Raw genomic sequence first — 20981 nt, 5'->3', positions numbered from 1 at the left:
AGTTGGTGATTTTGCTTTTGTGGAAGCCGTTGGCTGTCAATATTTTAGTCAGGGTGCATAGTTCAGTCTTAATGTGTGTCTTGTCTGCCAGGATATATATATATATGGTGTTCGGCTTGGTTCGGTATTTTCCCACGTCATTGTAGTTCTTTTAAAGTTGTAGCAACGTTTCAGCAGAATCTCATCTGCCATCATCAGGCTTCTGTATTGTGTCCGTCTGTGGGTCAGACTTTTACAGTGGTTTCAGATTTAAATTTGGGGCAGCCTATTGCTGTGCCAGAATGGTTTTTCTTCATCCTGATTGGTTGGGAGTCTTGGTCTGTGTTTATTGGTCTCGGAGTTTGCTGTGTTCTGCTTGATGGGTGTTTCTGATATCTTCTGTCTTTTTTTTTGGCTCTTTTTGTATCTTGATTGGCTGGCAGCATTGTGTTACTTTAATGGAGGTCTTTAGTGCAGCTTGGCTTCGGGTAAATGGACGGCTATCATTAGTTAGGAAGCTGGGTTTCATCTGGGTGCCTGGTTGGGGTGTGTTTGAGCTGGAGGTATCAGGGGGATCTGTTTGTGCCCAGGTGTTTGCCTGGCTTGTGGTGTGGAGATTTTTTTGTTTGTGAGTGCAGGCTTCCAAATGATTGACAGCCTGGTGGAATCATCTCTTCTGTTCATGCTTTCTGGTCTTTTTCAATCTCTATGGCTTCTCTGATGACTCTGTGGCTAGGGTTTTCCATAGTGGCCAGGGTTTTGGTGCCATTGAAGTTGATGCTATGACCTGTAGCTTCCATGTGTTGGACTAGTGAGGAAGTGTGTTCCAGCTTTTTGACTGCATTTTTGTGTTCATCCAGGCGGGTACTTATTCTTCTATTGGTCTGTCCAATGTATGTGGCCGGGCATGATGCACAGGGGACTTCGTATACGCCTTGGTTTTCCAGGTCAATTTTATCTTTGGGGTTGCTAAGGATGGCTGCTATTTTTCTGTCTGTTTTGAAGGCAGTCCTGATGTGATGTCTGTGTAGTACCTTACTAATTTTGTCTGTAGTACCTCTTATGTAGGGCAGGACAGCTGTTCCATAGGTCTGTTCATCTTCTGGGTCTCTATTATGTTTCAGTGTGTTTTTGTGGATCAAGCTGGTGATTTTGCTTTTGTGGAAGCCGTTGGCTGTCAGTACTTTAGTCAGGGTGCATAGTTCAGCCTTAATGTGTGTCTTGTCTGCCAGGCGTTTGGTTCTGGTAATTAGTGTTTTAGCCACGGAGTTTATCTGTGCTGGGTGGTGGTGGGATTGGGCGTTGAGGTAGCGGTTGGTGTGTGTTTTCTTCTGGTATATGGTGTGTCCTAGTGTGCCATCTGTTTTTTGTAGATTAGTACATTTAGGAATGGTAGTTGTTTGTTTGTTTCTGTTTCCATGGTGAACTTGATTTTGGGGTGTGCGCTGTTTAGGTGTGTTAGGAAATTGTTTAGGTTTTCTTGTCCATGGGGCCAAATCACGAATGTGTCATCGATGTATCTTAACCATAGTTTGGGTTTGAGGATGGCATTGGCCAGGGCTCTGGATTCAAATTCTTCCATGAACAGGTTAGCAATGACAGGTGACAGTGGTGATCCCATGGGGGCTCCTTCTATTTGTTTGTATCTTTGTCCTTTGTATATGAAATATGTGTTGGTTAAGCAGTGTTCTGTTAGTTCCATGAGGTGTTTGGCTGGTTGGTATTTATTTTTGATGATTTCAAGGGTCTCTTTTATCGGGACTTGAGTGAATAGGGAAACCACGTCAAAACTTACAAGCAGATCTTCTTGCTCCACGTGTAGATCTTTGATCATTTCCAAGAAGTGGTATGAGTTTTGTACATGTGAAGCTGCTGTTTCAGCATGGGGCTGTAGCTGCTTTGCTAGGTATTTGGCTAGGTTTTGTAGTGGTGCTCCTCTGGAGCTGACTATGGGTCTGAGAGGTATGCCTTCTTTGTGTATTTTTGGGAGGCCGTATAGTTTGGGGCATCTGGAAGATTTCTCTCTGGGTATAATCGTGTGTTGGATCTCTTTGCTTATGTGGCTGGTTATAATTTTCTTCTTGGTTAATTTTTCCAGATATGTGGTTGGGTCTGTGTTTATGGGTTTGTATGTGGAGTCTTGGAGTAGGTCTGTCAATTTTGTTTCGTAGTCTTTTCTGTCCATTACTACAGTGGCATTTCCTTTGTCTGCTGGGAGGATGATTATGCTGCTATCTCTTTTCAGGGTTTGTAGTGCTTTAATTTCATTTTTCTGTAAGTTGCTTTTGGGTGGCTTGCTTGTGCATAGGATATTGGTAACTTGGTGTCTTATTTTATAAGTAACTTGGTGTCTTATTTTATATGTCTTATTTTGCACCACTACAAAACCTAGCCAAATACCTAGCAAAGCAGCTACAGCCCCATGCTGAAACAGCAGCTTCACATGTACAAAACTCATACCACTTCTTGGAAATGATCAAAGATCTACACGTGGAGCAAGAAGATCTGCTTGTAAGTTTTGACGTGGTTTCCCTATTCGCTCAAGTCCCGATAAAAGAGACCCTTGAAATCATCAAAAATAAATACCAACCAGCCAAACACCTCATGGAACTAACAGAACACTGCTTAACCAACACATATTTCATATACAAAGGACAAAGATACAAACAAATAGAAGGAGCCCCATGGGATCACCACTGTCACCTGTCATTGCTAACCTGTTCATGGAAGAATTCGAATCCAGAGCCCTGGCCAATGCCATCCTCAAACCCAAACTATGGTTAAGATACATCGATGACACATTCGTGATTTGGCCCCATGGACAAGAAAACCTAAACAATTTCCTAACACACCTAAACAGCGCACACCCCAAAATCAAGTTCACCATGGAAACAGAAACAAACAAACAACTACCATTCCTAGATGTACTAATCTACAAAAAACAGATGGCACACTAGGACACACCATATACCAGAAGAAAACACACACCAACCGCTACCTCAACGCCCAATCCCACCACCACCCAGCACAGATAAACTCCGTGGCTAAAACACTAATTACCAGAACCAAACACCTGGCAGACAAGACACACATTAAGGCTGAACTATGCACCCTGACTAAAGTACTGACAGCCAACGGCTTCCACAAAAGCAAAATCACCAGCTTGATCCACAAAAACACACTGAAACATAATAGAGACCCAGAAGATGAACAGACCTATGGAACAGCTGTCCTGCCCTACATAAGAGGTACTACAGACAAAATTAGTAAGGTACTACACAGACATCACATCAGGACTGCCTTCAAAACAGACAGAAAAATAGCAGCCATCCTTAGCAACCCCAAAGATAAAATTGACCTGGAAAACCAAGGCGTATACGAAGTCCCCTGTGCATCATGCCCGGCCACATACATTGGACAGACCAATAGAAGAATAAGTACCCGCCTGGATGAACACAAAATGCAGTCAAAAAGCTGGAACACACTTCCTCACTAGTCCAACACATGGAAGCTACAGGTCATAGCATCAACTTCAATGGCACCAAAACCCTGGCCACTATGGAAAACCCTAGCCACAGAGTCATCAGAGAAGCCATAGAGATTGAAAAAAGACCAGAAAGCATGAACAGAAGAGATGATTCCACCAGGCTGTCAATCATTTGGAAGCCTGTACTCACAAACAAAAAATCTCCACACCACAAGCCAGGCAAACACCTGGGCACAAACAGATCCCCTGATACCTCCAGCTCAAACACACCCCAACCAGGCACCCAGATGAAACCCAGCTTCCTAACTAATGATAGCCGTCCATTTACCTGAAGCCAAGCTGCACTAAAGACCTCCATTAAAGTAACACAATGCTGCCAGCCAATCAAGATACAAAAAGAGCCAAAAACAGACAGAAGATATCAGAAACACCCATCAAGCAGAACACAGCAAACTCCGAGACCAATAAACACAGACCAAGACTCCCAACCAATCAGGATGAAGAAAAACCATTCTGGCACAGCAATAGGCTGCCCCAAATTTAAATCTGAAACCACTGTAAAAGTCTGACCCACAGACGGACACAATACAGAAGCCTGATGATGGCAGATGAGATTCTGCTGAAACGTTGCTACAACTTTAAAAGAACTACAATGACGTGGGAAAATACCCGAACCAAGCCGAACACCATACATGTAAGTACCATGCGAAAACTTAAGAAAACAAATATAAATATATATATATATATATATATATATATATATATATATATATATATATATATATATATAGAGAGAGAGAGAGAGAGAGAGAGAGAGAGAGAGAGACTGTTTTGAAGGCAGAAAAATAGCAGCCATCCAAAGAAACCCCAAAGATAAAATTGACCTGGAAAACCAAGGCATATACGAAGTCCCCTGTGCATCATGCCCTGCCACATACATTGGACAGACCAATAGAAGAATAAGTACCCGCCTGGATGAACACAAAAATGCAATAAAAAAGCTGGAACACACTTCCTCACTAGTCCAACACATGAAAGCCACAGGTCATAGCATCGACTTCAATGGCACCAAAACCCTAGCCACTATAGAAAACCCCAGCTACAGAATTATCAGAGAAGCCATAGAGATTGAAAAAAGACCTGAAAGCATGAATAGAAGAGATGACTCCACCAGATTGTCAATTATTTGGAAGCTTGCACTCACAAACAAAAATATCTCCACACCACAAGCCAGGCAAACACCTGGGCAAAAAGAGACACCCCCCCCCCCGATACCTCCAGCTCAAACACACCCCAAACAGGCACCTAGATGAAACCTAGCTTCCTAATAAATGATAGCCCTCGGAGCCAAGCCGCACTAAAAGCCTCCAATACAGGAAACATAATGTTGCCAGCCAATCAAGACCAAAAAAAAGCGACAAAACAGACAGAAGATATTAGAAACACTAATCAAGCAGAACACAGCAAACTCCAAGACCAATAAACACAGACCAAGACTCCCAACTAATCAGGATGAAGAAAAAACCATTCTGGCACAGCAGCAGGCTTGCACCAAATTTAAAACAGAAACGGCTGTGAAAGTCTGACTCACAGACGAACACTATACAGAAGCCTGATGATGGCAGATGAGATTCTGCCGAAACGTTGCTACAACTTTAAAAGCACAACTATAATGATGTGGGAAAATACCCGAACAAAGCTGAATACTATATATATTTGAATACTAGAAAAATCATTAGAAAACTTTAATGCTGGCAAGTTTCTGCAAAGTTAAATTTGGTCTTAGGAAGCTTTGGTCCTAGTAAGTCTTATACTCAGCTGGATCCTTTAGTAAACTCATCTTGTCAATCCCTGTCTATAAAATTGAGCTCTTAATTATCAATCTCACAGTGTTAATATGAGGTTAATATGCATTAGACTGTAGCTGCTGAGGAAATACATTTGGTGAAGCATTTGATTACTTCTGTTCAACTGCATTCTTGGTGGGATTGATCTCTGAAAACCTCTGGCAAGAATTAGAAACCCTGATTCAAATGTTCACTGTCCACATATTTTTCGTGCTGCTTCTAAATACATATACATGTGAATTTGGCTATAATACAATAATTTATGCTTATGCAGTCCTATAGTATAAATGTCTTGACAAACCATTTTCCTTAATTCAGCAATATGCAATTTAAAAAGTAATCTTATTTTGCAATTTTGAAACCTAATGTATGTGAAACTGAGCATATGCTACTTACATTGTTTATCATTTGTCTTTTGTTTATAATTTTAGTCTTTCTTCCAATATTTCAACAGGCAGACCTTAACATGATGGCCCCAACAATAGTTTTAACGTAGCTTTTATCCTTTCTTTTTGATTTCTAATAGTTACAAAAGCTTCTAAAAACTGTATTTTTTCCTTTTCTGGGAAGATACAATATCTGACCAAAAACTATTTGATTGTCTTTTGCACAGGTCTTAATGAAAGATATTGCTACTCCCATACCAGCGGAAGAAGTGAAGAAAGTGGTTAGAAAATGTCTAGAGAATGCAGCCTTGATCAATTACACTCGACTTACAGATTATGCCAAAATAGAAGGTTAGTACAGTGATCAGCTACTGTAGTGGCTGTAAAAGCAATTGGTGCCCATTCATTGCATACATTTTGTGAGCAGCCTTTTCTCTTGGCTGAGGCAAAAGCTTGCACCACAGCAAGGGGAAATATCTCATTAAAATCTCAGCTGGTGAACTACTGAGCTTTTTCCTATTCATTGCTGTAATATGCCTCCTGGGACCCTGCTTGAATGAATGATCTTTGCTTTGTGCTGAAGTTGTCCTTTGTCCTTTATTTTAACTGTAGTTTTATGTTTCACAAAAGTGGCTCTGATCAGACATTCTGGTAGACATTCTCTTCCCCAGTGTTGTCATTTGAACTCAGTTGCTTCATACAGCAAGAAGTTCCTGTTTTCAAGTCTAGAATAATTTATCACTAATCCTTACAGAATTTTAACCTATGGGACTATCAATGGACAACTCATAATCTACATTGCCAAATAATTCATGGTTCTTCGCTTGTGGAATGATAACATGTATAAATGCAAAGAAGGACCCAAAGGTTTATTCCAGGACAAATAGATGGTTTCTGAGATTATTGCAAAGTTTCTCTTTTGGCTAGAAGTGACTACTTATAAGATCACCAAAGTGACTCGGAAAATTTACTTCCCGGGGAAAGAAGGGGGACATCAAAGGCAAGACCAGTTGGGTACACCATTCAATGGACAATCATTCATTCAGCAACTCTGGAGAAAATGCCACAAATTCTCTTAAAGTGTAGTGTCTGAGATTATTAATTTATGAAGCAAATCAGCTCAGTTTGCAAAGACCAATGGAATCCCCACACTGTTGTAAGGACGCAGATGCATGATGAAAACCTTTATTCAGCCCAGCATTTGCACATGGAAATCAACCTCAGAGTTCAGAGGAAGCACTGACAAATTACTCATAATTACATTGATAGGCCAAGAAAGAAATCACTCTCACAATAATATTGCATCAATATCCAACTTTCATTCAAGATTATCCACTGGTTTCTATCTATTATGTAAAAGATAGTTAATACTTTATTCTCATTTCTAATTGTTTTGAAAAAACAAACTATAAATAGTTTATGATGAACTAAATATCTAAATCTAAATTTAAATATTTGAAGCTGATTTATCAAATCAATCTAAATCCAAATAAGTCAACATTCAATAACTTGTTATAGGGTACACCAGTTTTCTCAGCTAGGCATTACTGCAGAATATACATCTGACACATGTGAAAAGTACCAAGTTGGTAAAAATCAAAGTCTTATAATGGGCTTTTTCCAGGAATTTTACTCTGAATATTCTGAATCTAAAGCATTTTATATACTTGTCAATTATAGCAGTAATATGATGAGTTTTTATCATTTTTCTTAAGGAATATTGTAGAATCTTCCAGTTTATAGTCAATTTATTACAATGTATTTTAATATAAGTGAAATTGCAATCATGAATAATATTTTAAAAATCAGGGGAAAGAAATACACATAGTATATATGCCCATTTGTTTTAACTTGTTTTTCTCATTCTTCAGGATCACTGACAAACATGGGTTAACCAATCTCCTCACTGATTAGTCCAAAAAAAGCCATCTCATCACTATAGCAACCAGTATTATATCATGGGAATAACAACATGGAGGCACCTTAGTAACCAGTTTATCATAATTAATTAAGATATCATGTTGTGTTTAAATGAAGGAGGATGTATGTAGATCTTTTGGAAAATGAGAAAGTTACCTTTTCACCTTCAGCAAGCATCCAATGCATGCTTACAGCAGGGGTTCTTGCTGTTCAATTATCTTGAGTTTTTAACAAGCTTGTTTGGCATAATTGGTGTAAAAATAGAAAGTTTCTAGAAGAAGTCACTAAAGCTGGGCTGAAAGTCAGCAAAGTAATCTTGGCATATAACTCACTGTTTACAGGTGAAATAAATATATCTTTACTTATATCTTTTAAAACATTCTGAAAATGTAAGAAATAGTCTTCCTCGCAAAAAGTGTGACTAAGAACCCTTTAAAGTTCCAACTGAACTATCATCAGCAATATATATCACGTTTTCTCTCCAGTTGAACCATATATATTTAATTAAGTAGCAATTCATAAGCCAGAATTCAAATCTTGTTTTATGAAGCTCACAAATCCTGCCTTTGTCTGAAATTCAGCATGTCTGAATCCAGGCAATTCCTGGGTAGAAGAAAATGCCTTCTTGTTTCCCGTGGAACAAAGAGGAAAATGCATTATTGCAGTAAGTAAGAATTCCATATTGATGTGGCCATAAAAATTAATGTTATTATTGTTATGGAACCATCTTATTCTCATATAAGGAGGAAGAAGCTGTGATAGAGCAATCCTACAGGTATGATCTGTACTATGCCAGCTGCACTACAGCAGTAACAGGAAGTAGAGAAATGTCGCTTTTGTAAATCATAATACCAATTCCAATAGAACAGAAATCACTAACAACACAAGGCTGGTACAGAATAGGATCATTCAAGAGCAGCAACTGTGAGAGGGATCTTGGAGTCTTAGTGGACAACCAGCTAAATATGAGCCAGCACTGTGCAGCAGCTGCCAAAAAAGCTAATGCAATCCTAAGTTGTATTAACAGAGGGATACAGTCAAGATCAAGGGAAGTACTAATACCACTCTATAAAGCCTTAGTAAGACCACACCTAGAGTACTGCATCCAGTTTTGGTCACATCATTATAAAAAAGATGTTGAGACTCTAAAAAAAATACAAAGAGCAACCAGGATGATTAGGGGATTGGAGGCTAAAACATACAATGAATGGTTGCAGGAACTGGGCTTGGCTAGTCTAATGAAGAGAAGGACCAGGGGAGACATGATAGCAGTCTTCCAATATTTGAGGGGCTGCCACAGGGAGGAAGGGGTCAAGCTATTTTCTAAAGCGCCTGTAGGCCAGACAAGGAATAATGGATGGAAACTGAACAAGGAGAGATTTGACCTGGAAATAAGGAGAAACTTTCTGACAGTGAGAACAATCAACCAATGGAACAGCTTGCTCTCGGAAGTTGTGGGAGCACCATCACTTGAGACTTTCAAGAAGAGATTGGACTGCCATTTGTCAGAAATGGTGTAGGGTCTCCTGCTTGGGTGGGCGGTTGGACTAGATGACCTATAAGGTCCCTTCCAATTCTGATTATCTGTTATTTTTATGGGCATCTTGAGTAAATAAAGAAACTTTGAACTAGAAACATTGGTATGACATGGCATGGCATGGTATGATATATGATGTATGGTTTATGATATATGGTGATGGTACAATATGGTTCTTGCAATCATTGCTTTAGTTATTTTAACCCTAGAAGCAACATTAGAAAGAAACGATTTTCTGTTGTCAGAAAAAAAATATTCAATAGTATTTCAACAGTAATGGCCTTATAAAATTAGTTTAATATTTCATATGTAATGCTAATTGGATAGAAAATAAAGCCACAAGGAGCATGTATTATTTCTGCTATTCTTGGTGATTGAAATTTCCATCAAATTTCGGTCATCTTGATTAAGGGGAAAGCATATCATCTTGTTTGCTGTACAAACTTTCTTTTTTTCAAAATGATGCATTTACTGATACATATTTCTTGTCAGAATAAACAATGGAATAAGAACCTAATGCTTTATAATGCTTATAAAGAAATAAATGCATCTTTTTTCTTTGCCCCCCAACCTTTCCTTATATGTAACTATAAAAGGAAAGGATCCAGGTGACTGTTGTGTTAATTGTATGCATGTACATATTAAGTGTGAATTCTGCAGTTTAATGCAATTTTATCTCTGTATCTATATATGTGTGTGTTCATTGTAAGCTTTAACAGGTAATCTACATACATTTTATCTCTTCAAACCCCCTGCCAATTTAAAGGTCTCTTAATTAGTTTTGCATCTAAATATATATATTTGCATATCTGAGCAAATTGTCAAAGATCAGAATCACAACTGAATCTATAAAAACTAACACAGTAGATTGATTAGCTAAGTATGGGACAGCTAATCTGAACCATTCCATAATTGCTTAACATCACCATCAGTTCAACATTAGTCAGCAGGTCAGCATCACTCATGTTATTCTTAGTTGTTTTGTAGAGCTAGTGGCAATAGTTTAAGACCTTGTCCCTATTCAATGCTTATTGGAATGAATACCTGCAATAATATCATTTTCTGCATCCTTTAGTTAAAAAAAAAGTAGGCACTCAATTAAAGGAAAATAGGAGCATCACTGATTCAAAAATGTTTAAAGAAATAAAGATTTATAAAGCATATTAAAGGAAAAGGGGAAAAACTTGTTCTGGATATGATGCAACTTCTTCTGTTCCTATTATTTCTGTTTTGTTTTCTTTTTAAAGATGCTAATTATATATTTCCAATATTTGATACAATTAGATTCATTGTTGCAAGTTAACACATAGGAGTTAGAGGATTGTTCTGAAACAAAACATATTGTTGTATTATATTTAGATTGAAAAACTATAGTTTCAAAACAATTTGCTTAAAGTCCTATTTTCTGCTTCTCAACCAGGAAAATACCCAAAACATCTTATAGTGTACTAAAAATCTAAAAATAAGATAGGTAATGGCAACAGTGAACAAAGGAAAGATGTATAAAGTTATCCAAAATAATTAGATGGTGACGTCACCTTAAGCAAGGAGCATATACAACTTCTTTCAAATATAACAGAAACACTCCTCACCAACAATTCCTTCTGGGATCCAAATTCCTGCTCTTCATGGGAAATTTTAACTCGAGGCTCTTCAAACTTAGCAAGTTTAAGACTTGTGGACTTCAACTCCCAGAATTCCTGAGCTAACATGACTGGAGGAGGAATTCTGGGAATTCAAGTCCACAAGTCTTAAAGCTGTCAAGTTGGAAGTCCCTGGTTTAACTCGTCGTGAGGAGCAGAGATCTGACTGGGAAGCAGCCAAGCTAACACTGCAAAGGATCTTATCCACTTTCATAGAGCCCAAATCACTTTCCAAGACAACGCCCCAATCAGCTCCATTGATATGGTCTAGCTGGAATCCAGCTCCACTTGAATCTGAGCAGTCTGTTTCTACAACTGCTGCAAGAATTTCCCATAGTGGCCCTTCACATGGTTAATTGGTTATGGCAGACAGTAATGGTATGTAGGAATGTAGTTTTCCATGCAGTAAAAGAAGAGTAGAGAAATATTTTCAGACTTGAAAGATTCTTTTAACATAATTTTACATAAAAATAGAGTTAATACATGTAGTTGTGCTTCTTGTCTGGACTACTTCGAAAATACTTTGAATCTTGCAAATCTCAACATGTTTTCCCCTTCTTCCCTTTTACTCTCCAGAAAACTAGAAATGGTCCCTTCTGAAACTCTTCCCACGCCCCCACTCTGTGGACTGAGATACCTTTTGCATAACAGTTGTCTAATGTGAAGAACTTCTTCCTGTTTTCCAAGTCATTCCCAGAGACATCCTTCCTTAGAATGCAGTGACCGACCTTTAAAAGTGCTGCTGGTTGATGTTCAGCAGACAGAATAAAAGAGGCAAAATAGCCTGATATGAAATTATAGTATAGGTAGTGCATTGATAATCTAATGGATTAATTTCTCAAATAGCAGAATGTCAATATGAGGAAGTTGCTGACTTAGCTAATAGACTTCACAGATACTTATGGAATAAGAATACTAAAAAAAAACACCATAAATTCTCAAAAAAATATTATAAGACAGAGCTTGTTCAAAACATAGAATTCCATAAAATTATAAATCCAGCAATCTTTCCTTTAGCCTTATCCTCAAATACAGTTTGTTCTGAAGATAATTTTTAAATCTGAATGGTAGAGCTTTATTCTTCTTTGTTGCTGATTTATATTCTTTTGATATTTGAGTTTTAGAATCCTTAGTTTTTAATCCCCTTATATAAATATGGTATATAAGTTGCTCTGAGTCAATTTCAACTGGAGTTGTATATATGATAGAAAGACAAAATTCAATTTTTCAGAAATACATTGTGTCTAATTTTGTACCATGTAGAAGATGTGCTGGCTTTTGTTTGCGTGATGAGTCATTGAAAAACACAGTTTAACCAAGCATGTATAAATATACAGAACAGTATCCTTAAAGAATTATCAGGGAACTCTTGTTATTAACTAAGCAAGATATAGCAGGTTCATATTAAGACTGTTAATAGATTGTGCATAAATATCTACCTGTTATATTCTTGGACAATTAAAAAGAATATAGAAAGATCTATAACACTTTATTTTCAAGGTCTGAAGTAGACTTCTTGAAATCGCAGCAGCTGGGTTTTTTTCTTCAGAGACACTTTCTTAAATAATGGAACTTACTAAACACTTCTTACATTCTTTTATGTTTTCTGGTGTCTATTACATGAAGTGAAATTCTTATATTTCTCAAGCAAGTACAAATTCTATCCCAGACCACCATTGAAGGTATCTAGATGTATTGGACTAAAACTCCCAACAATATAATATGTGGGAAATTCTGGAAAGGTGAGTCAATCCAGTGTCAATTTACAAAGTAAATCACAATAGTTACATACAAAGAATATATCTATTTTTAACATATATTCTTTATATGTAACTACAGTATAATGTAATACATACCTTGCAGAGTAACTGTGATAAGCCAGTTAAGATAAAAAGGTAAAATGCAATTGCATTTACAGCTCATTTACAGCCCCTCACAGAACATACATACCAACTTGAAATGAATTTCTTACTTATTTATCAATTTTGTAAAGCAATTAATTAGTACATCTATTTTAGCTATTCCCTATGATTGGCCATTAAATTTGCTTATGCATATATTGTGATTTTGCTTCAGACATGAATTAACTACAATTAATATTTTAGGGAATGGATAATTTGTTCTTTTTAAGTTTTTTTTGTTTGTTTTAGAAATCAGATTTTTTGTTGTTTTTCAGATCTGTTTGAGAACTGTTTAAAAAATGAAAACATCATGGTTCTTTCAATTTAAACAATTTTGTAATTGTATTTTCTATAGAGCATGGTTTTTGAAAATGGTTTTCTTCTAATTGGCATGTTTATCTCTATTTTTTTCTAATTGACACAATTATATAAGTATTTTTATTTATATTTGTATACATTTTATAAACTGCACATTGTGTTACAAGATTATGAAAAATAGAGACAAGTAAACATGCAAATGTTTTTCCAGAAGAATCACACTGGATTCAATTATTTAAAAACAAACAAACTGGCTGATTGAAATTATTAAAAACCAACAATTTCTTCATTCCTACAAATAGGTTGAGCCAAATTTCAGTTTTTCAGCTCTTCACAGGAATCTGCCACTGTCCATATTGTCACAATATGTTCTATTAATAAAAAATAATGAGAGGGATTGGAAAAATCATATGCTAAGTTGATTGATGTGTGTCAAGTGAAGAATATTTTGGATGTCTCAATATGTGTCTATGCACATATGCCTCTTATAGTAGGTTCGTTTCAATCTCTTGCTCCACCAATATGTACATACAATGCCTGGCATAATGGGTTTTTTTTCCCCCATTTTTGTGTGTGGACTCTTGGTGCTGCCGCAGAGTACTGTAAATGACAAGAGTCTCAGCAAAGAGGAAGGTTGCCTTGGTGATGTTCCTGAGGTTAAGGTCACTTTCCATTTTCAAAGACAGCCAAGGTGGTGATGTGATAGCTTTGACTGATATTTGTGGGAGTGGTGAAAAGGGAGCTGCTGACAGGGTTGCATTCCTAGTTCTTCTCCTCAGCAAAGGCAGGGTTTCTGTAACAATATTTTTTTTGTTCTTTTCTTGATCCTAAGTGAAAATTAAATTACAAGTTTAGACTCTGTTTGTTTTTAATCATATAGGAATGTGATCTATATTTTTTCTACTTCCCTCTAATGCTATATATTAATTTCTTTGAAAATAAAACAGCTCAAGTAAGAAGATCTTGTATAGGTTCTTATAATGAGTTGATATAAATAGAGGTTATTAGAATATCCACAAATGGGATCACCTGAGAAATATATGGTTTCTGAAATAGAAACTAGTACCATTTACAGAATCCTTGCGAATTCCATAGAATGTTTCCAAATGGAGCTCTTAATAACCTGCTTATTGTTTGCTTTGCTGAAGCAAATTTTTACTAATTAAAAAATACACACAACCAAATATACGTGAAGAAAATAAGGGTGCTATAACCATTTGCAATAGTGGCAAATATCAATAGATCGGGTGTAGGATGAGCATGAAGGTTCATTCTCCAAACGGGTTGGTTTCCAAATGTTTCGTTACCAGGCTAGGTAACATATTCAGCAGATTTTAGTGGATGTCAGTGTTAATGTTCTTCTGTTTATAAAGGCTTTGGGTGTGAGTGTGTCAAGTGAAGGTCTTGTAATGGGTCATCAGTGAGAGTCTTGGGATGGGGACATTACATCAGATGATGGTCATTGGGAGGTGAAGTGCTGTTTGGGGAAGGCTTGTGTAGGTTGCTTGAGGGTTGGTGCTGTCTTTGGTTGGCTGTGCGGTTGATTTGGATTCTGAGAGGTTAGTTGGCTGGTTGTAGGTCAAGGTGTCTGTTAATGGAATTGCTTGTGGAATGCCAGGCTTTGATGAATTCATGAGCATGGTGGATGGTAGGGTGGGTGGTGATTTTTTTATTGCACCAATTGAACTGGTGCTGTTTGGTGTCAGTGTGGGTAGAGATTAAGGATTTGGGATCGTGGTGTTTGACTGACAGCTGGTGTTTGTGGATCCAAGTTTTTAATTGACATAAAGTTTGTCCCATGTAGAATTGGTTGCAATGGTTACAGTTGATTTTGTAGATTACATTGTTTTTTTTTCACCCTTCTATATCTTGTCTTTAGTTCCAGATAATTCCTGGTGGTGTGTGGCTGTGAGTTTGTGGGCTATTGCTATTCCTAGGGGTTGGAGGATTTTGGTTGTCATTTCCAACACCCCTTTTGTATATGGTAGGATTAGTTTTTGCATGGTGGTTGACTGTGTGGTTTGTTTTGTGGTTTGGGTGCAGTGTGTCGGATAGCCATCATAGAGAAAGACTTCAAGCAGCCGTTTCTCTTCTGCTTTTCTTAGTATTGGGGGTTTCCAATGTGTCCTGGCCCTTCTGAAGAAGGTCTAAACACAGCTTCTTTTGTGTATGGTGGGGTAGTTGCTTGCAAAGCTGAGGATCTGGTCCAAGTGTGTGGGTTTGTGGTAGACTTGGGTTTCTAGTTCTCTGTTGTCTAGTTTCCTTATGTCGATGTCGAAGAATGGGAGTCTTTGTGTATGAATTTGATCCCAGGGAATATGCTATTGAGTAGGTGGTATGTTTCTTCAATTTGGGAGCGTTGGATGATGACGAAGGTGTCATTGATGTAGCATGTCCAGAATTTTGGTTGGATGGTAGGTGGAGCTATGGATATGTCTAGATCTTGCTATTTTTTAGGTATGAGTTAATAGAAACAATCACTACTTCTTTGATTAATTACCTTTACAATCGGGAATGGTCCAACATATTTTGGCCCTAATTTCTTACAAGAAGGACCCAGATTTATATATTTAGTGGACAGATATACGAGATCTCCAATGTGGAAAGGTTTTTGTTCACTTCTCCATTTGTCAAATTGTTTTTTACATGCAATGAAGGCATCACATAAGGCTTTTCTTACATATTTCCATGATTGTTGTATTTGTTCATACCATTGCTTCTGCGTTACTGGTGTCTCTGTACTATGTGGCAATTCTGGAATTGGTAGTAACTCACTTCCATATACTATTTGAAATGGGGTATATCCTTTGCTGCTACTTATAGCATTATTATAAGCGAACCCTGCGAATGGTAATAATTCAGACACCTTTTGCAATAGTCCTAAAGGTTTTCCAGGATGGGCCTTACTACTAGCACATACTTTACATTTTCTAACGTAACATTCAATATCTCCCCTCATACCTGACCACCAAAATTGTCTCTTAACTAGATGTAACATTTTAAGATATCACTAATGACCAGCTTGTTTGCTATCATGGCACCTTTTAAGTACTAGTTCACGTAAGTTAATCGGTATATATAATTTCGTTCCTTTCCAAGCTATTCCATACATTGTGTTTTATTTTTCTGTAACCAGGGATCTTCTTCTAAAGCTTTTGGTAGGTCATCTATTACTTTATATTTTAATGTTTGTATGGTATCTTTACCCTATATAATAGGTTGTATCAGAGTTTCTCTTTTACTATCATATTGTGGGAGTCGAGATAATGCATCAGCTAGAAATTTTTTTTCCTGCAGGTACATATTTCAAAACAAAATTGAACCTCTGAAAATAAAGTGCCCATCTAACTTGTTTGGGGGATAGCTTGCGAGGGGTTTGTAGAGCTTCCAAATTTTTATGGTTGGTCCAGACCTCAAACTGTTCTTTTGAACCCTCCAGGAATTGTCGCCAGGTTAACAGTGCCCATCTTACAGCAAATGCCTCTTTCTCCCAGATTGCCCAGTTTCTTTTGGTTATACTAAATTTACGTGAGGTGTACACACATGGTTGCAATACACTGTTATCGTTCTTTTGTAATAAAACGTCCCCTATTGCCACATCACTGACATCTGCCTGAATGACAAATGGTAATTCTGGGTTTGGATGTTTTAGCCCTGGCGCTTGAACAAACATCTGTTTAAGGGCATCAAACACCTGTTGACATTCCTCTATCCATAGTATAACTTGTCTGGTTTTGGGTTTTTTTTTCTGTTTGTTGTTTGTTTTTAGCAAATCCATTAAAGGGAGAGCTGTCATAGCAAAAGAGGTGTCAGCTTTAAAATTCAGCTGTCACATTTCATGGAAGGGGGGTGGAGGAGTTAAAAAGTTCAAGGTTGTTCTGTATGTCGTATTAAGAAATTCCAGTTGCAGTTAATTGGTTCTCATGATTTATGAAGTGTAGAAGTGGGAGTAGAGAAGGGAGGAGAGAAGGTGGATTCTGTGAAACGCACGAAAATAATTTCACTTTGGGAAATTGCCTTTGACATACCAAATTTGTTTCTAAATAAACCAATCAGAGAGAATATGTCTCTGAGTGATTGATATCATGGATACTTTATGGATGCCTTACAGGAGGGAATGAACTGCCAGTAAAAATTGGCAAAACCCAAAAAACTTTGTAACTGTTTTCGGGTTGTTGGTGCTTTCCAATCTAAAACCATTTTTACCTTCCTCAATCCCTCTGCGGATATTCTATATCCTAAATAATCCAACTGAGACTGATGAAATTCACATTTAGACAACTTTACAAATAATTGGACGTGTAACAATTTTTTCAAGAGTTGTCTTACCAAACATACATGCTCATACATTGTTTCAGTATAGTTTAATATATCAACCACATATACCAAAACACCTTTGTATAAATGCTCATGCAAAACACCGTTAATCAATTGTATAAAAACAGCAGGAGCTCCCTGTAACCCAAATGGCATAACCCTAAACTGATAGCTGCCTAAAGGACAGTTAAATGTAGTTTTCCATTCATCACCTGCTCGGATTCTCACCCTGTAATAGGCTTCCCAAAGTTCTAATTTCATAAATATTTTCCCATGAGCTAATGTTGATAACAGATCTTTAATTAAGGGTAATGGATACAACGGTTCTTTGTATACAGCATTCAGACCCCGGAAATCCACACATAATCTTAATCCCCCATCTTTTTTCTGTCCAAATAATACTGGAGTTGCTATATGTGCTCTACCTGGTCTAATAAACCCCCTCGCCAAATTAGTGTCTAAGTATTTTCTCATTTCATCCATTTCTTGTGAGGTCATGAAATACATTCATGGCTTTGGTAATTTAACACCACGAAGCAACTCGATGGCACAGTTGGTTGGTCTATGAGGCGGTAATCGGTCACTTCTTGTTTCATTAAAAACCTCGGCTAAATCATGGTATTCCGGTGGATAGCCTGGATTTATAATGTGAGGCATTAAACCAGCCGTTATTTCGCTAGGTGGCTCAGGACCTTCTATTAACCTGATTTTTCTGAACCCCCCTTCCCATAAAATAGTGGGTCCCCACTTATCCAGCAATGCCAACCCAAGAATTACCGACTCAGTCATTTGGTGTATTACAACAAATGAAATGTTTTCCCAATGGTCCCCCATTTTCATTTTCACTCACTCAGTACGATACACAGCTAGTTTTCCGCCTAATATGGATCCATCTACTTGTTCAAACTTTATAGGAGTTTTTAACCAGATCAGTTTTAAACCTAATTTTTCCACAATCTTATATGTTACTATACATCTTGTACAACCAGAATCAATTAAAGCCCCCATATCCAGGCTTTTGGTTGTTTTTATGTTGGTAAGAGTGATGGGTATTATAAAAGGCGGAATAGGTTTACTTACCATAGGATCCTCTATTGTCTTATTTTCACTTTCTACGTCTTGCACCAAAACCTTTCGTGCGGTAGGCATAGTGTCATCTAATTTTATTTTAGACTCCACAATTTAATCTGTCTGCCCTACCCCACTGGAACGTTCAGGTGTTCGTTTCTTTCTTTCTCCAACTCTGTTCTCTTCTTGAATCTGTTGTCTTATTTGTCTCCTTGGACTCGATAAAGGAGATATCAGACATTCAGCCACGCGATGCCCCGGTTGATTACATCTATAGCAACAAAACGTGCCCCTACCAAATGGTACTTTACTGGGTGGACTTGGACGAAGAGATGGTGAGTGCTAACCTTCTCTTAGCCATGGTTCTGTGAATCCTAGGTAAGAAATTGCAAACAGATAGGTTTGTTTTCTTTTTCTTTTTATTGTTTTTAGTACAGTAACCGGCAAGCACAGTTAAACTGAACAAGGTTAGCACTGAAATCAATCATCTTTCAGTGTAATTTATCCCTTCACTCCACCCACCTAATCGCTATCTATCTCCGCCCTGCACTCGTGTCCCAGTTACCCTATTAAACACTATAATTCTGCATCGCATACTAACTAAGCCACGATTCCCAACTACCCCTTACTCCTCCCGTTCCTGCAGTTTATTTACCCACCCTGCCAAAGGCTGTCTTTATGAATTTATCAGTATGATTGTTCTGTATTCTGTACAGTGGTAGATTTTGTCTTCTGTACAGATGCAGATAGATAAACTCAACAAAACATTCATACAAAGTCTTTATTATTGGTTCATCAGGTATTCTCATAACTCACATTTGTGACAAAGTTCTTCTTAATGTCCAATCCTTTGCATATCTGTCTTGTAGGTAAAAAGATGGTTATATCCTTATTCCTTTCCTCCCACAAGTCCGTGAGTTCAGACAAGAGTGAAGAAACCTCCCCCAACCCATCGAGGGTCAATTTCATGACCAATCAGGATTACAGATGTGGTCACGTGACATGGACTACATTTCCCAGGATACCTTAACTACATTTACCATGATGCGTTCCCTTAAGGGGACAGCTCACAATTGCTAACTAACTATCCAATTCCCATACACTGGCTGGACAGCACAATGATGTACCTCTTCATTAATGCTGCATTGCTGATTGTGGGTATGTAATGAAGTATTTGTATTCCCCCCCCCTCATCAGTCTAAACTAGTCAGCATGCAGACATCATCTGATAGCAATGTTTGTTTTTGTTTCATCTTCTTCAAGCCCTTAATCTTCCAATGCTGTCGAGCAAGTTGTTTCACGAAGCCCGACAGCTAGCTCCATTCAATTGCCCAGACTCTACCCCATAAGGGATTATGGGGCTGTTAAAAGATGATGATGATGATGACTAGTTCTTAGTAAGAGCACAACCTGGATAATATGCAACAAAGCCATTAAGCAAACCATTTGTCTGCAATGGGCATTCTTTTGCCAGAAACACCAATCACTGAAAACAGCTGTAAATGTGGGTTGGTTGCCAAGTGCCATCACATGACTATGGGGGAGGGATGGCTGTTGGAACTTTGAATCCAGGTCATAAGTGGACCCTTTTAAAGGGTCCATTGTAACTGAAAAGTCATTGAGTAACCAGTTATATATCAGTATGTACTGTATACAAATAACAATTAAACAAAACTAAATTTATTTTAAGTATAATCTTCCTCAACATTACTGTTTTTTCTTGCTTTTGGGGTGGGGCATCAACTTTCTTTATATAAATATGGTTATCTTAGATATAGATGATATAAATATAGATGATAAAGATATAGATTAGATATAGTTATGTTTATCCTATTTTATGTCTTTTAACCTGTGGTTATTTTCCCTTTTGCAGAAAGTCCATTTTTTCCTTTTTAAAAAATATTTTGGTGGAGGAACTTATATTTTCAACCATGGTCTTGGGATGCATCTTAGAAAAGGATCAGTAGTCCTGGTCCCTGCTTAACATTAATCTTACTTTTACATTGTATATAACTGGAACACAACTGTCTGAAAAGCAAGAATTTTGCATATTGAACACAATTATACTTTGAGTATAAATAATGTTGCAGCCATTGTATGATGAAGAAATAAACAAGCCAGTAGCTTCTGCTTTCTTTGCAGAAATGACCTTGGAAAAGATTAGAATTTACTTAATCCAGAAGTTGAGCATCTGATGTGCCAATGCAGTTTCAACTGCTAGTTAAATTGGAAAGTGCTTCTGGTGCCCTCTTATTTCATGGCAGATTAAATATTTTATGTGTTGTAAAATTTGCATTACAAGCATCCCTGAAGTCTTAGAAGATGTCAATCTCTTGAAATGGTTTAGCTGTGGTGTGTCATCTGGAATGTTTCCCTTACAAGCCTTTCCTACTTACACTCATTCTGGTTTGTATGTTCCTTTTTACTACAGAGACGCTGAACTTGGCATCTGCTTCTGTAAAGCTGGAAGAGGTTATTCATTTAGCCGAGCTCTGCATTGAAGTCCTGCAGCAGAATGAAGAACATCATTCAGAGGTGAGGATAACCGTATTAGCTGCACAATAACGCTTTAATAACT

At 37.5% G+C, this 20981-nt stretch overlaps 1 protein-coding gene across 13 annotated transcripts in view; it reads left to right on the top strand.

Moving 5' to 3' along the window:
• The window catches only part of CADPS2 (calcium dependent secretion activator 2), a 294667-nt gene that overhangs the window by 185335 nt on the left and 88351 nt on the right, over positions 1–20981 (top strand). For all 13 annotated transcript variants that reach the window (XM_087969373.1, XM_087969369.1, XM_026669061.2 and 10 more), the window contains 2 exons: positions 5927–6050; positions 20835–20938. In XM_087969373.1, the coding sequence (XP_087825499.1) occupies positions 5927–6050; positions 20835–20938 (228 nt within the window). The remainder of the gene's footprint in view (positions 1–5926; positions 6051–20834; positions 20939–20981) is intronic.

This window comes from Notechis scutatus, chromosome 6 (assembly GCF_049901735.1).
Source record: "Notechis scutatus isolate UNSWTSFEM ecotype Mainland chromosome 6, rNotScu1.2, whole genome shotgun sequence".
Lineage (NCBI taxonomy): Eukaryota > Metazoa > Chordata > Lepidosauria > Squamata > Elapidae > Notechis > Notechis scutatus.
This window is presented reverse-complemented; position numbering and strand designations above follow the sequence as displayed.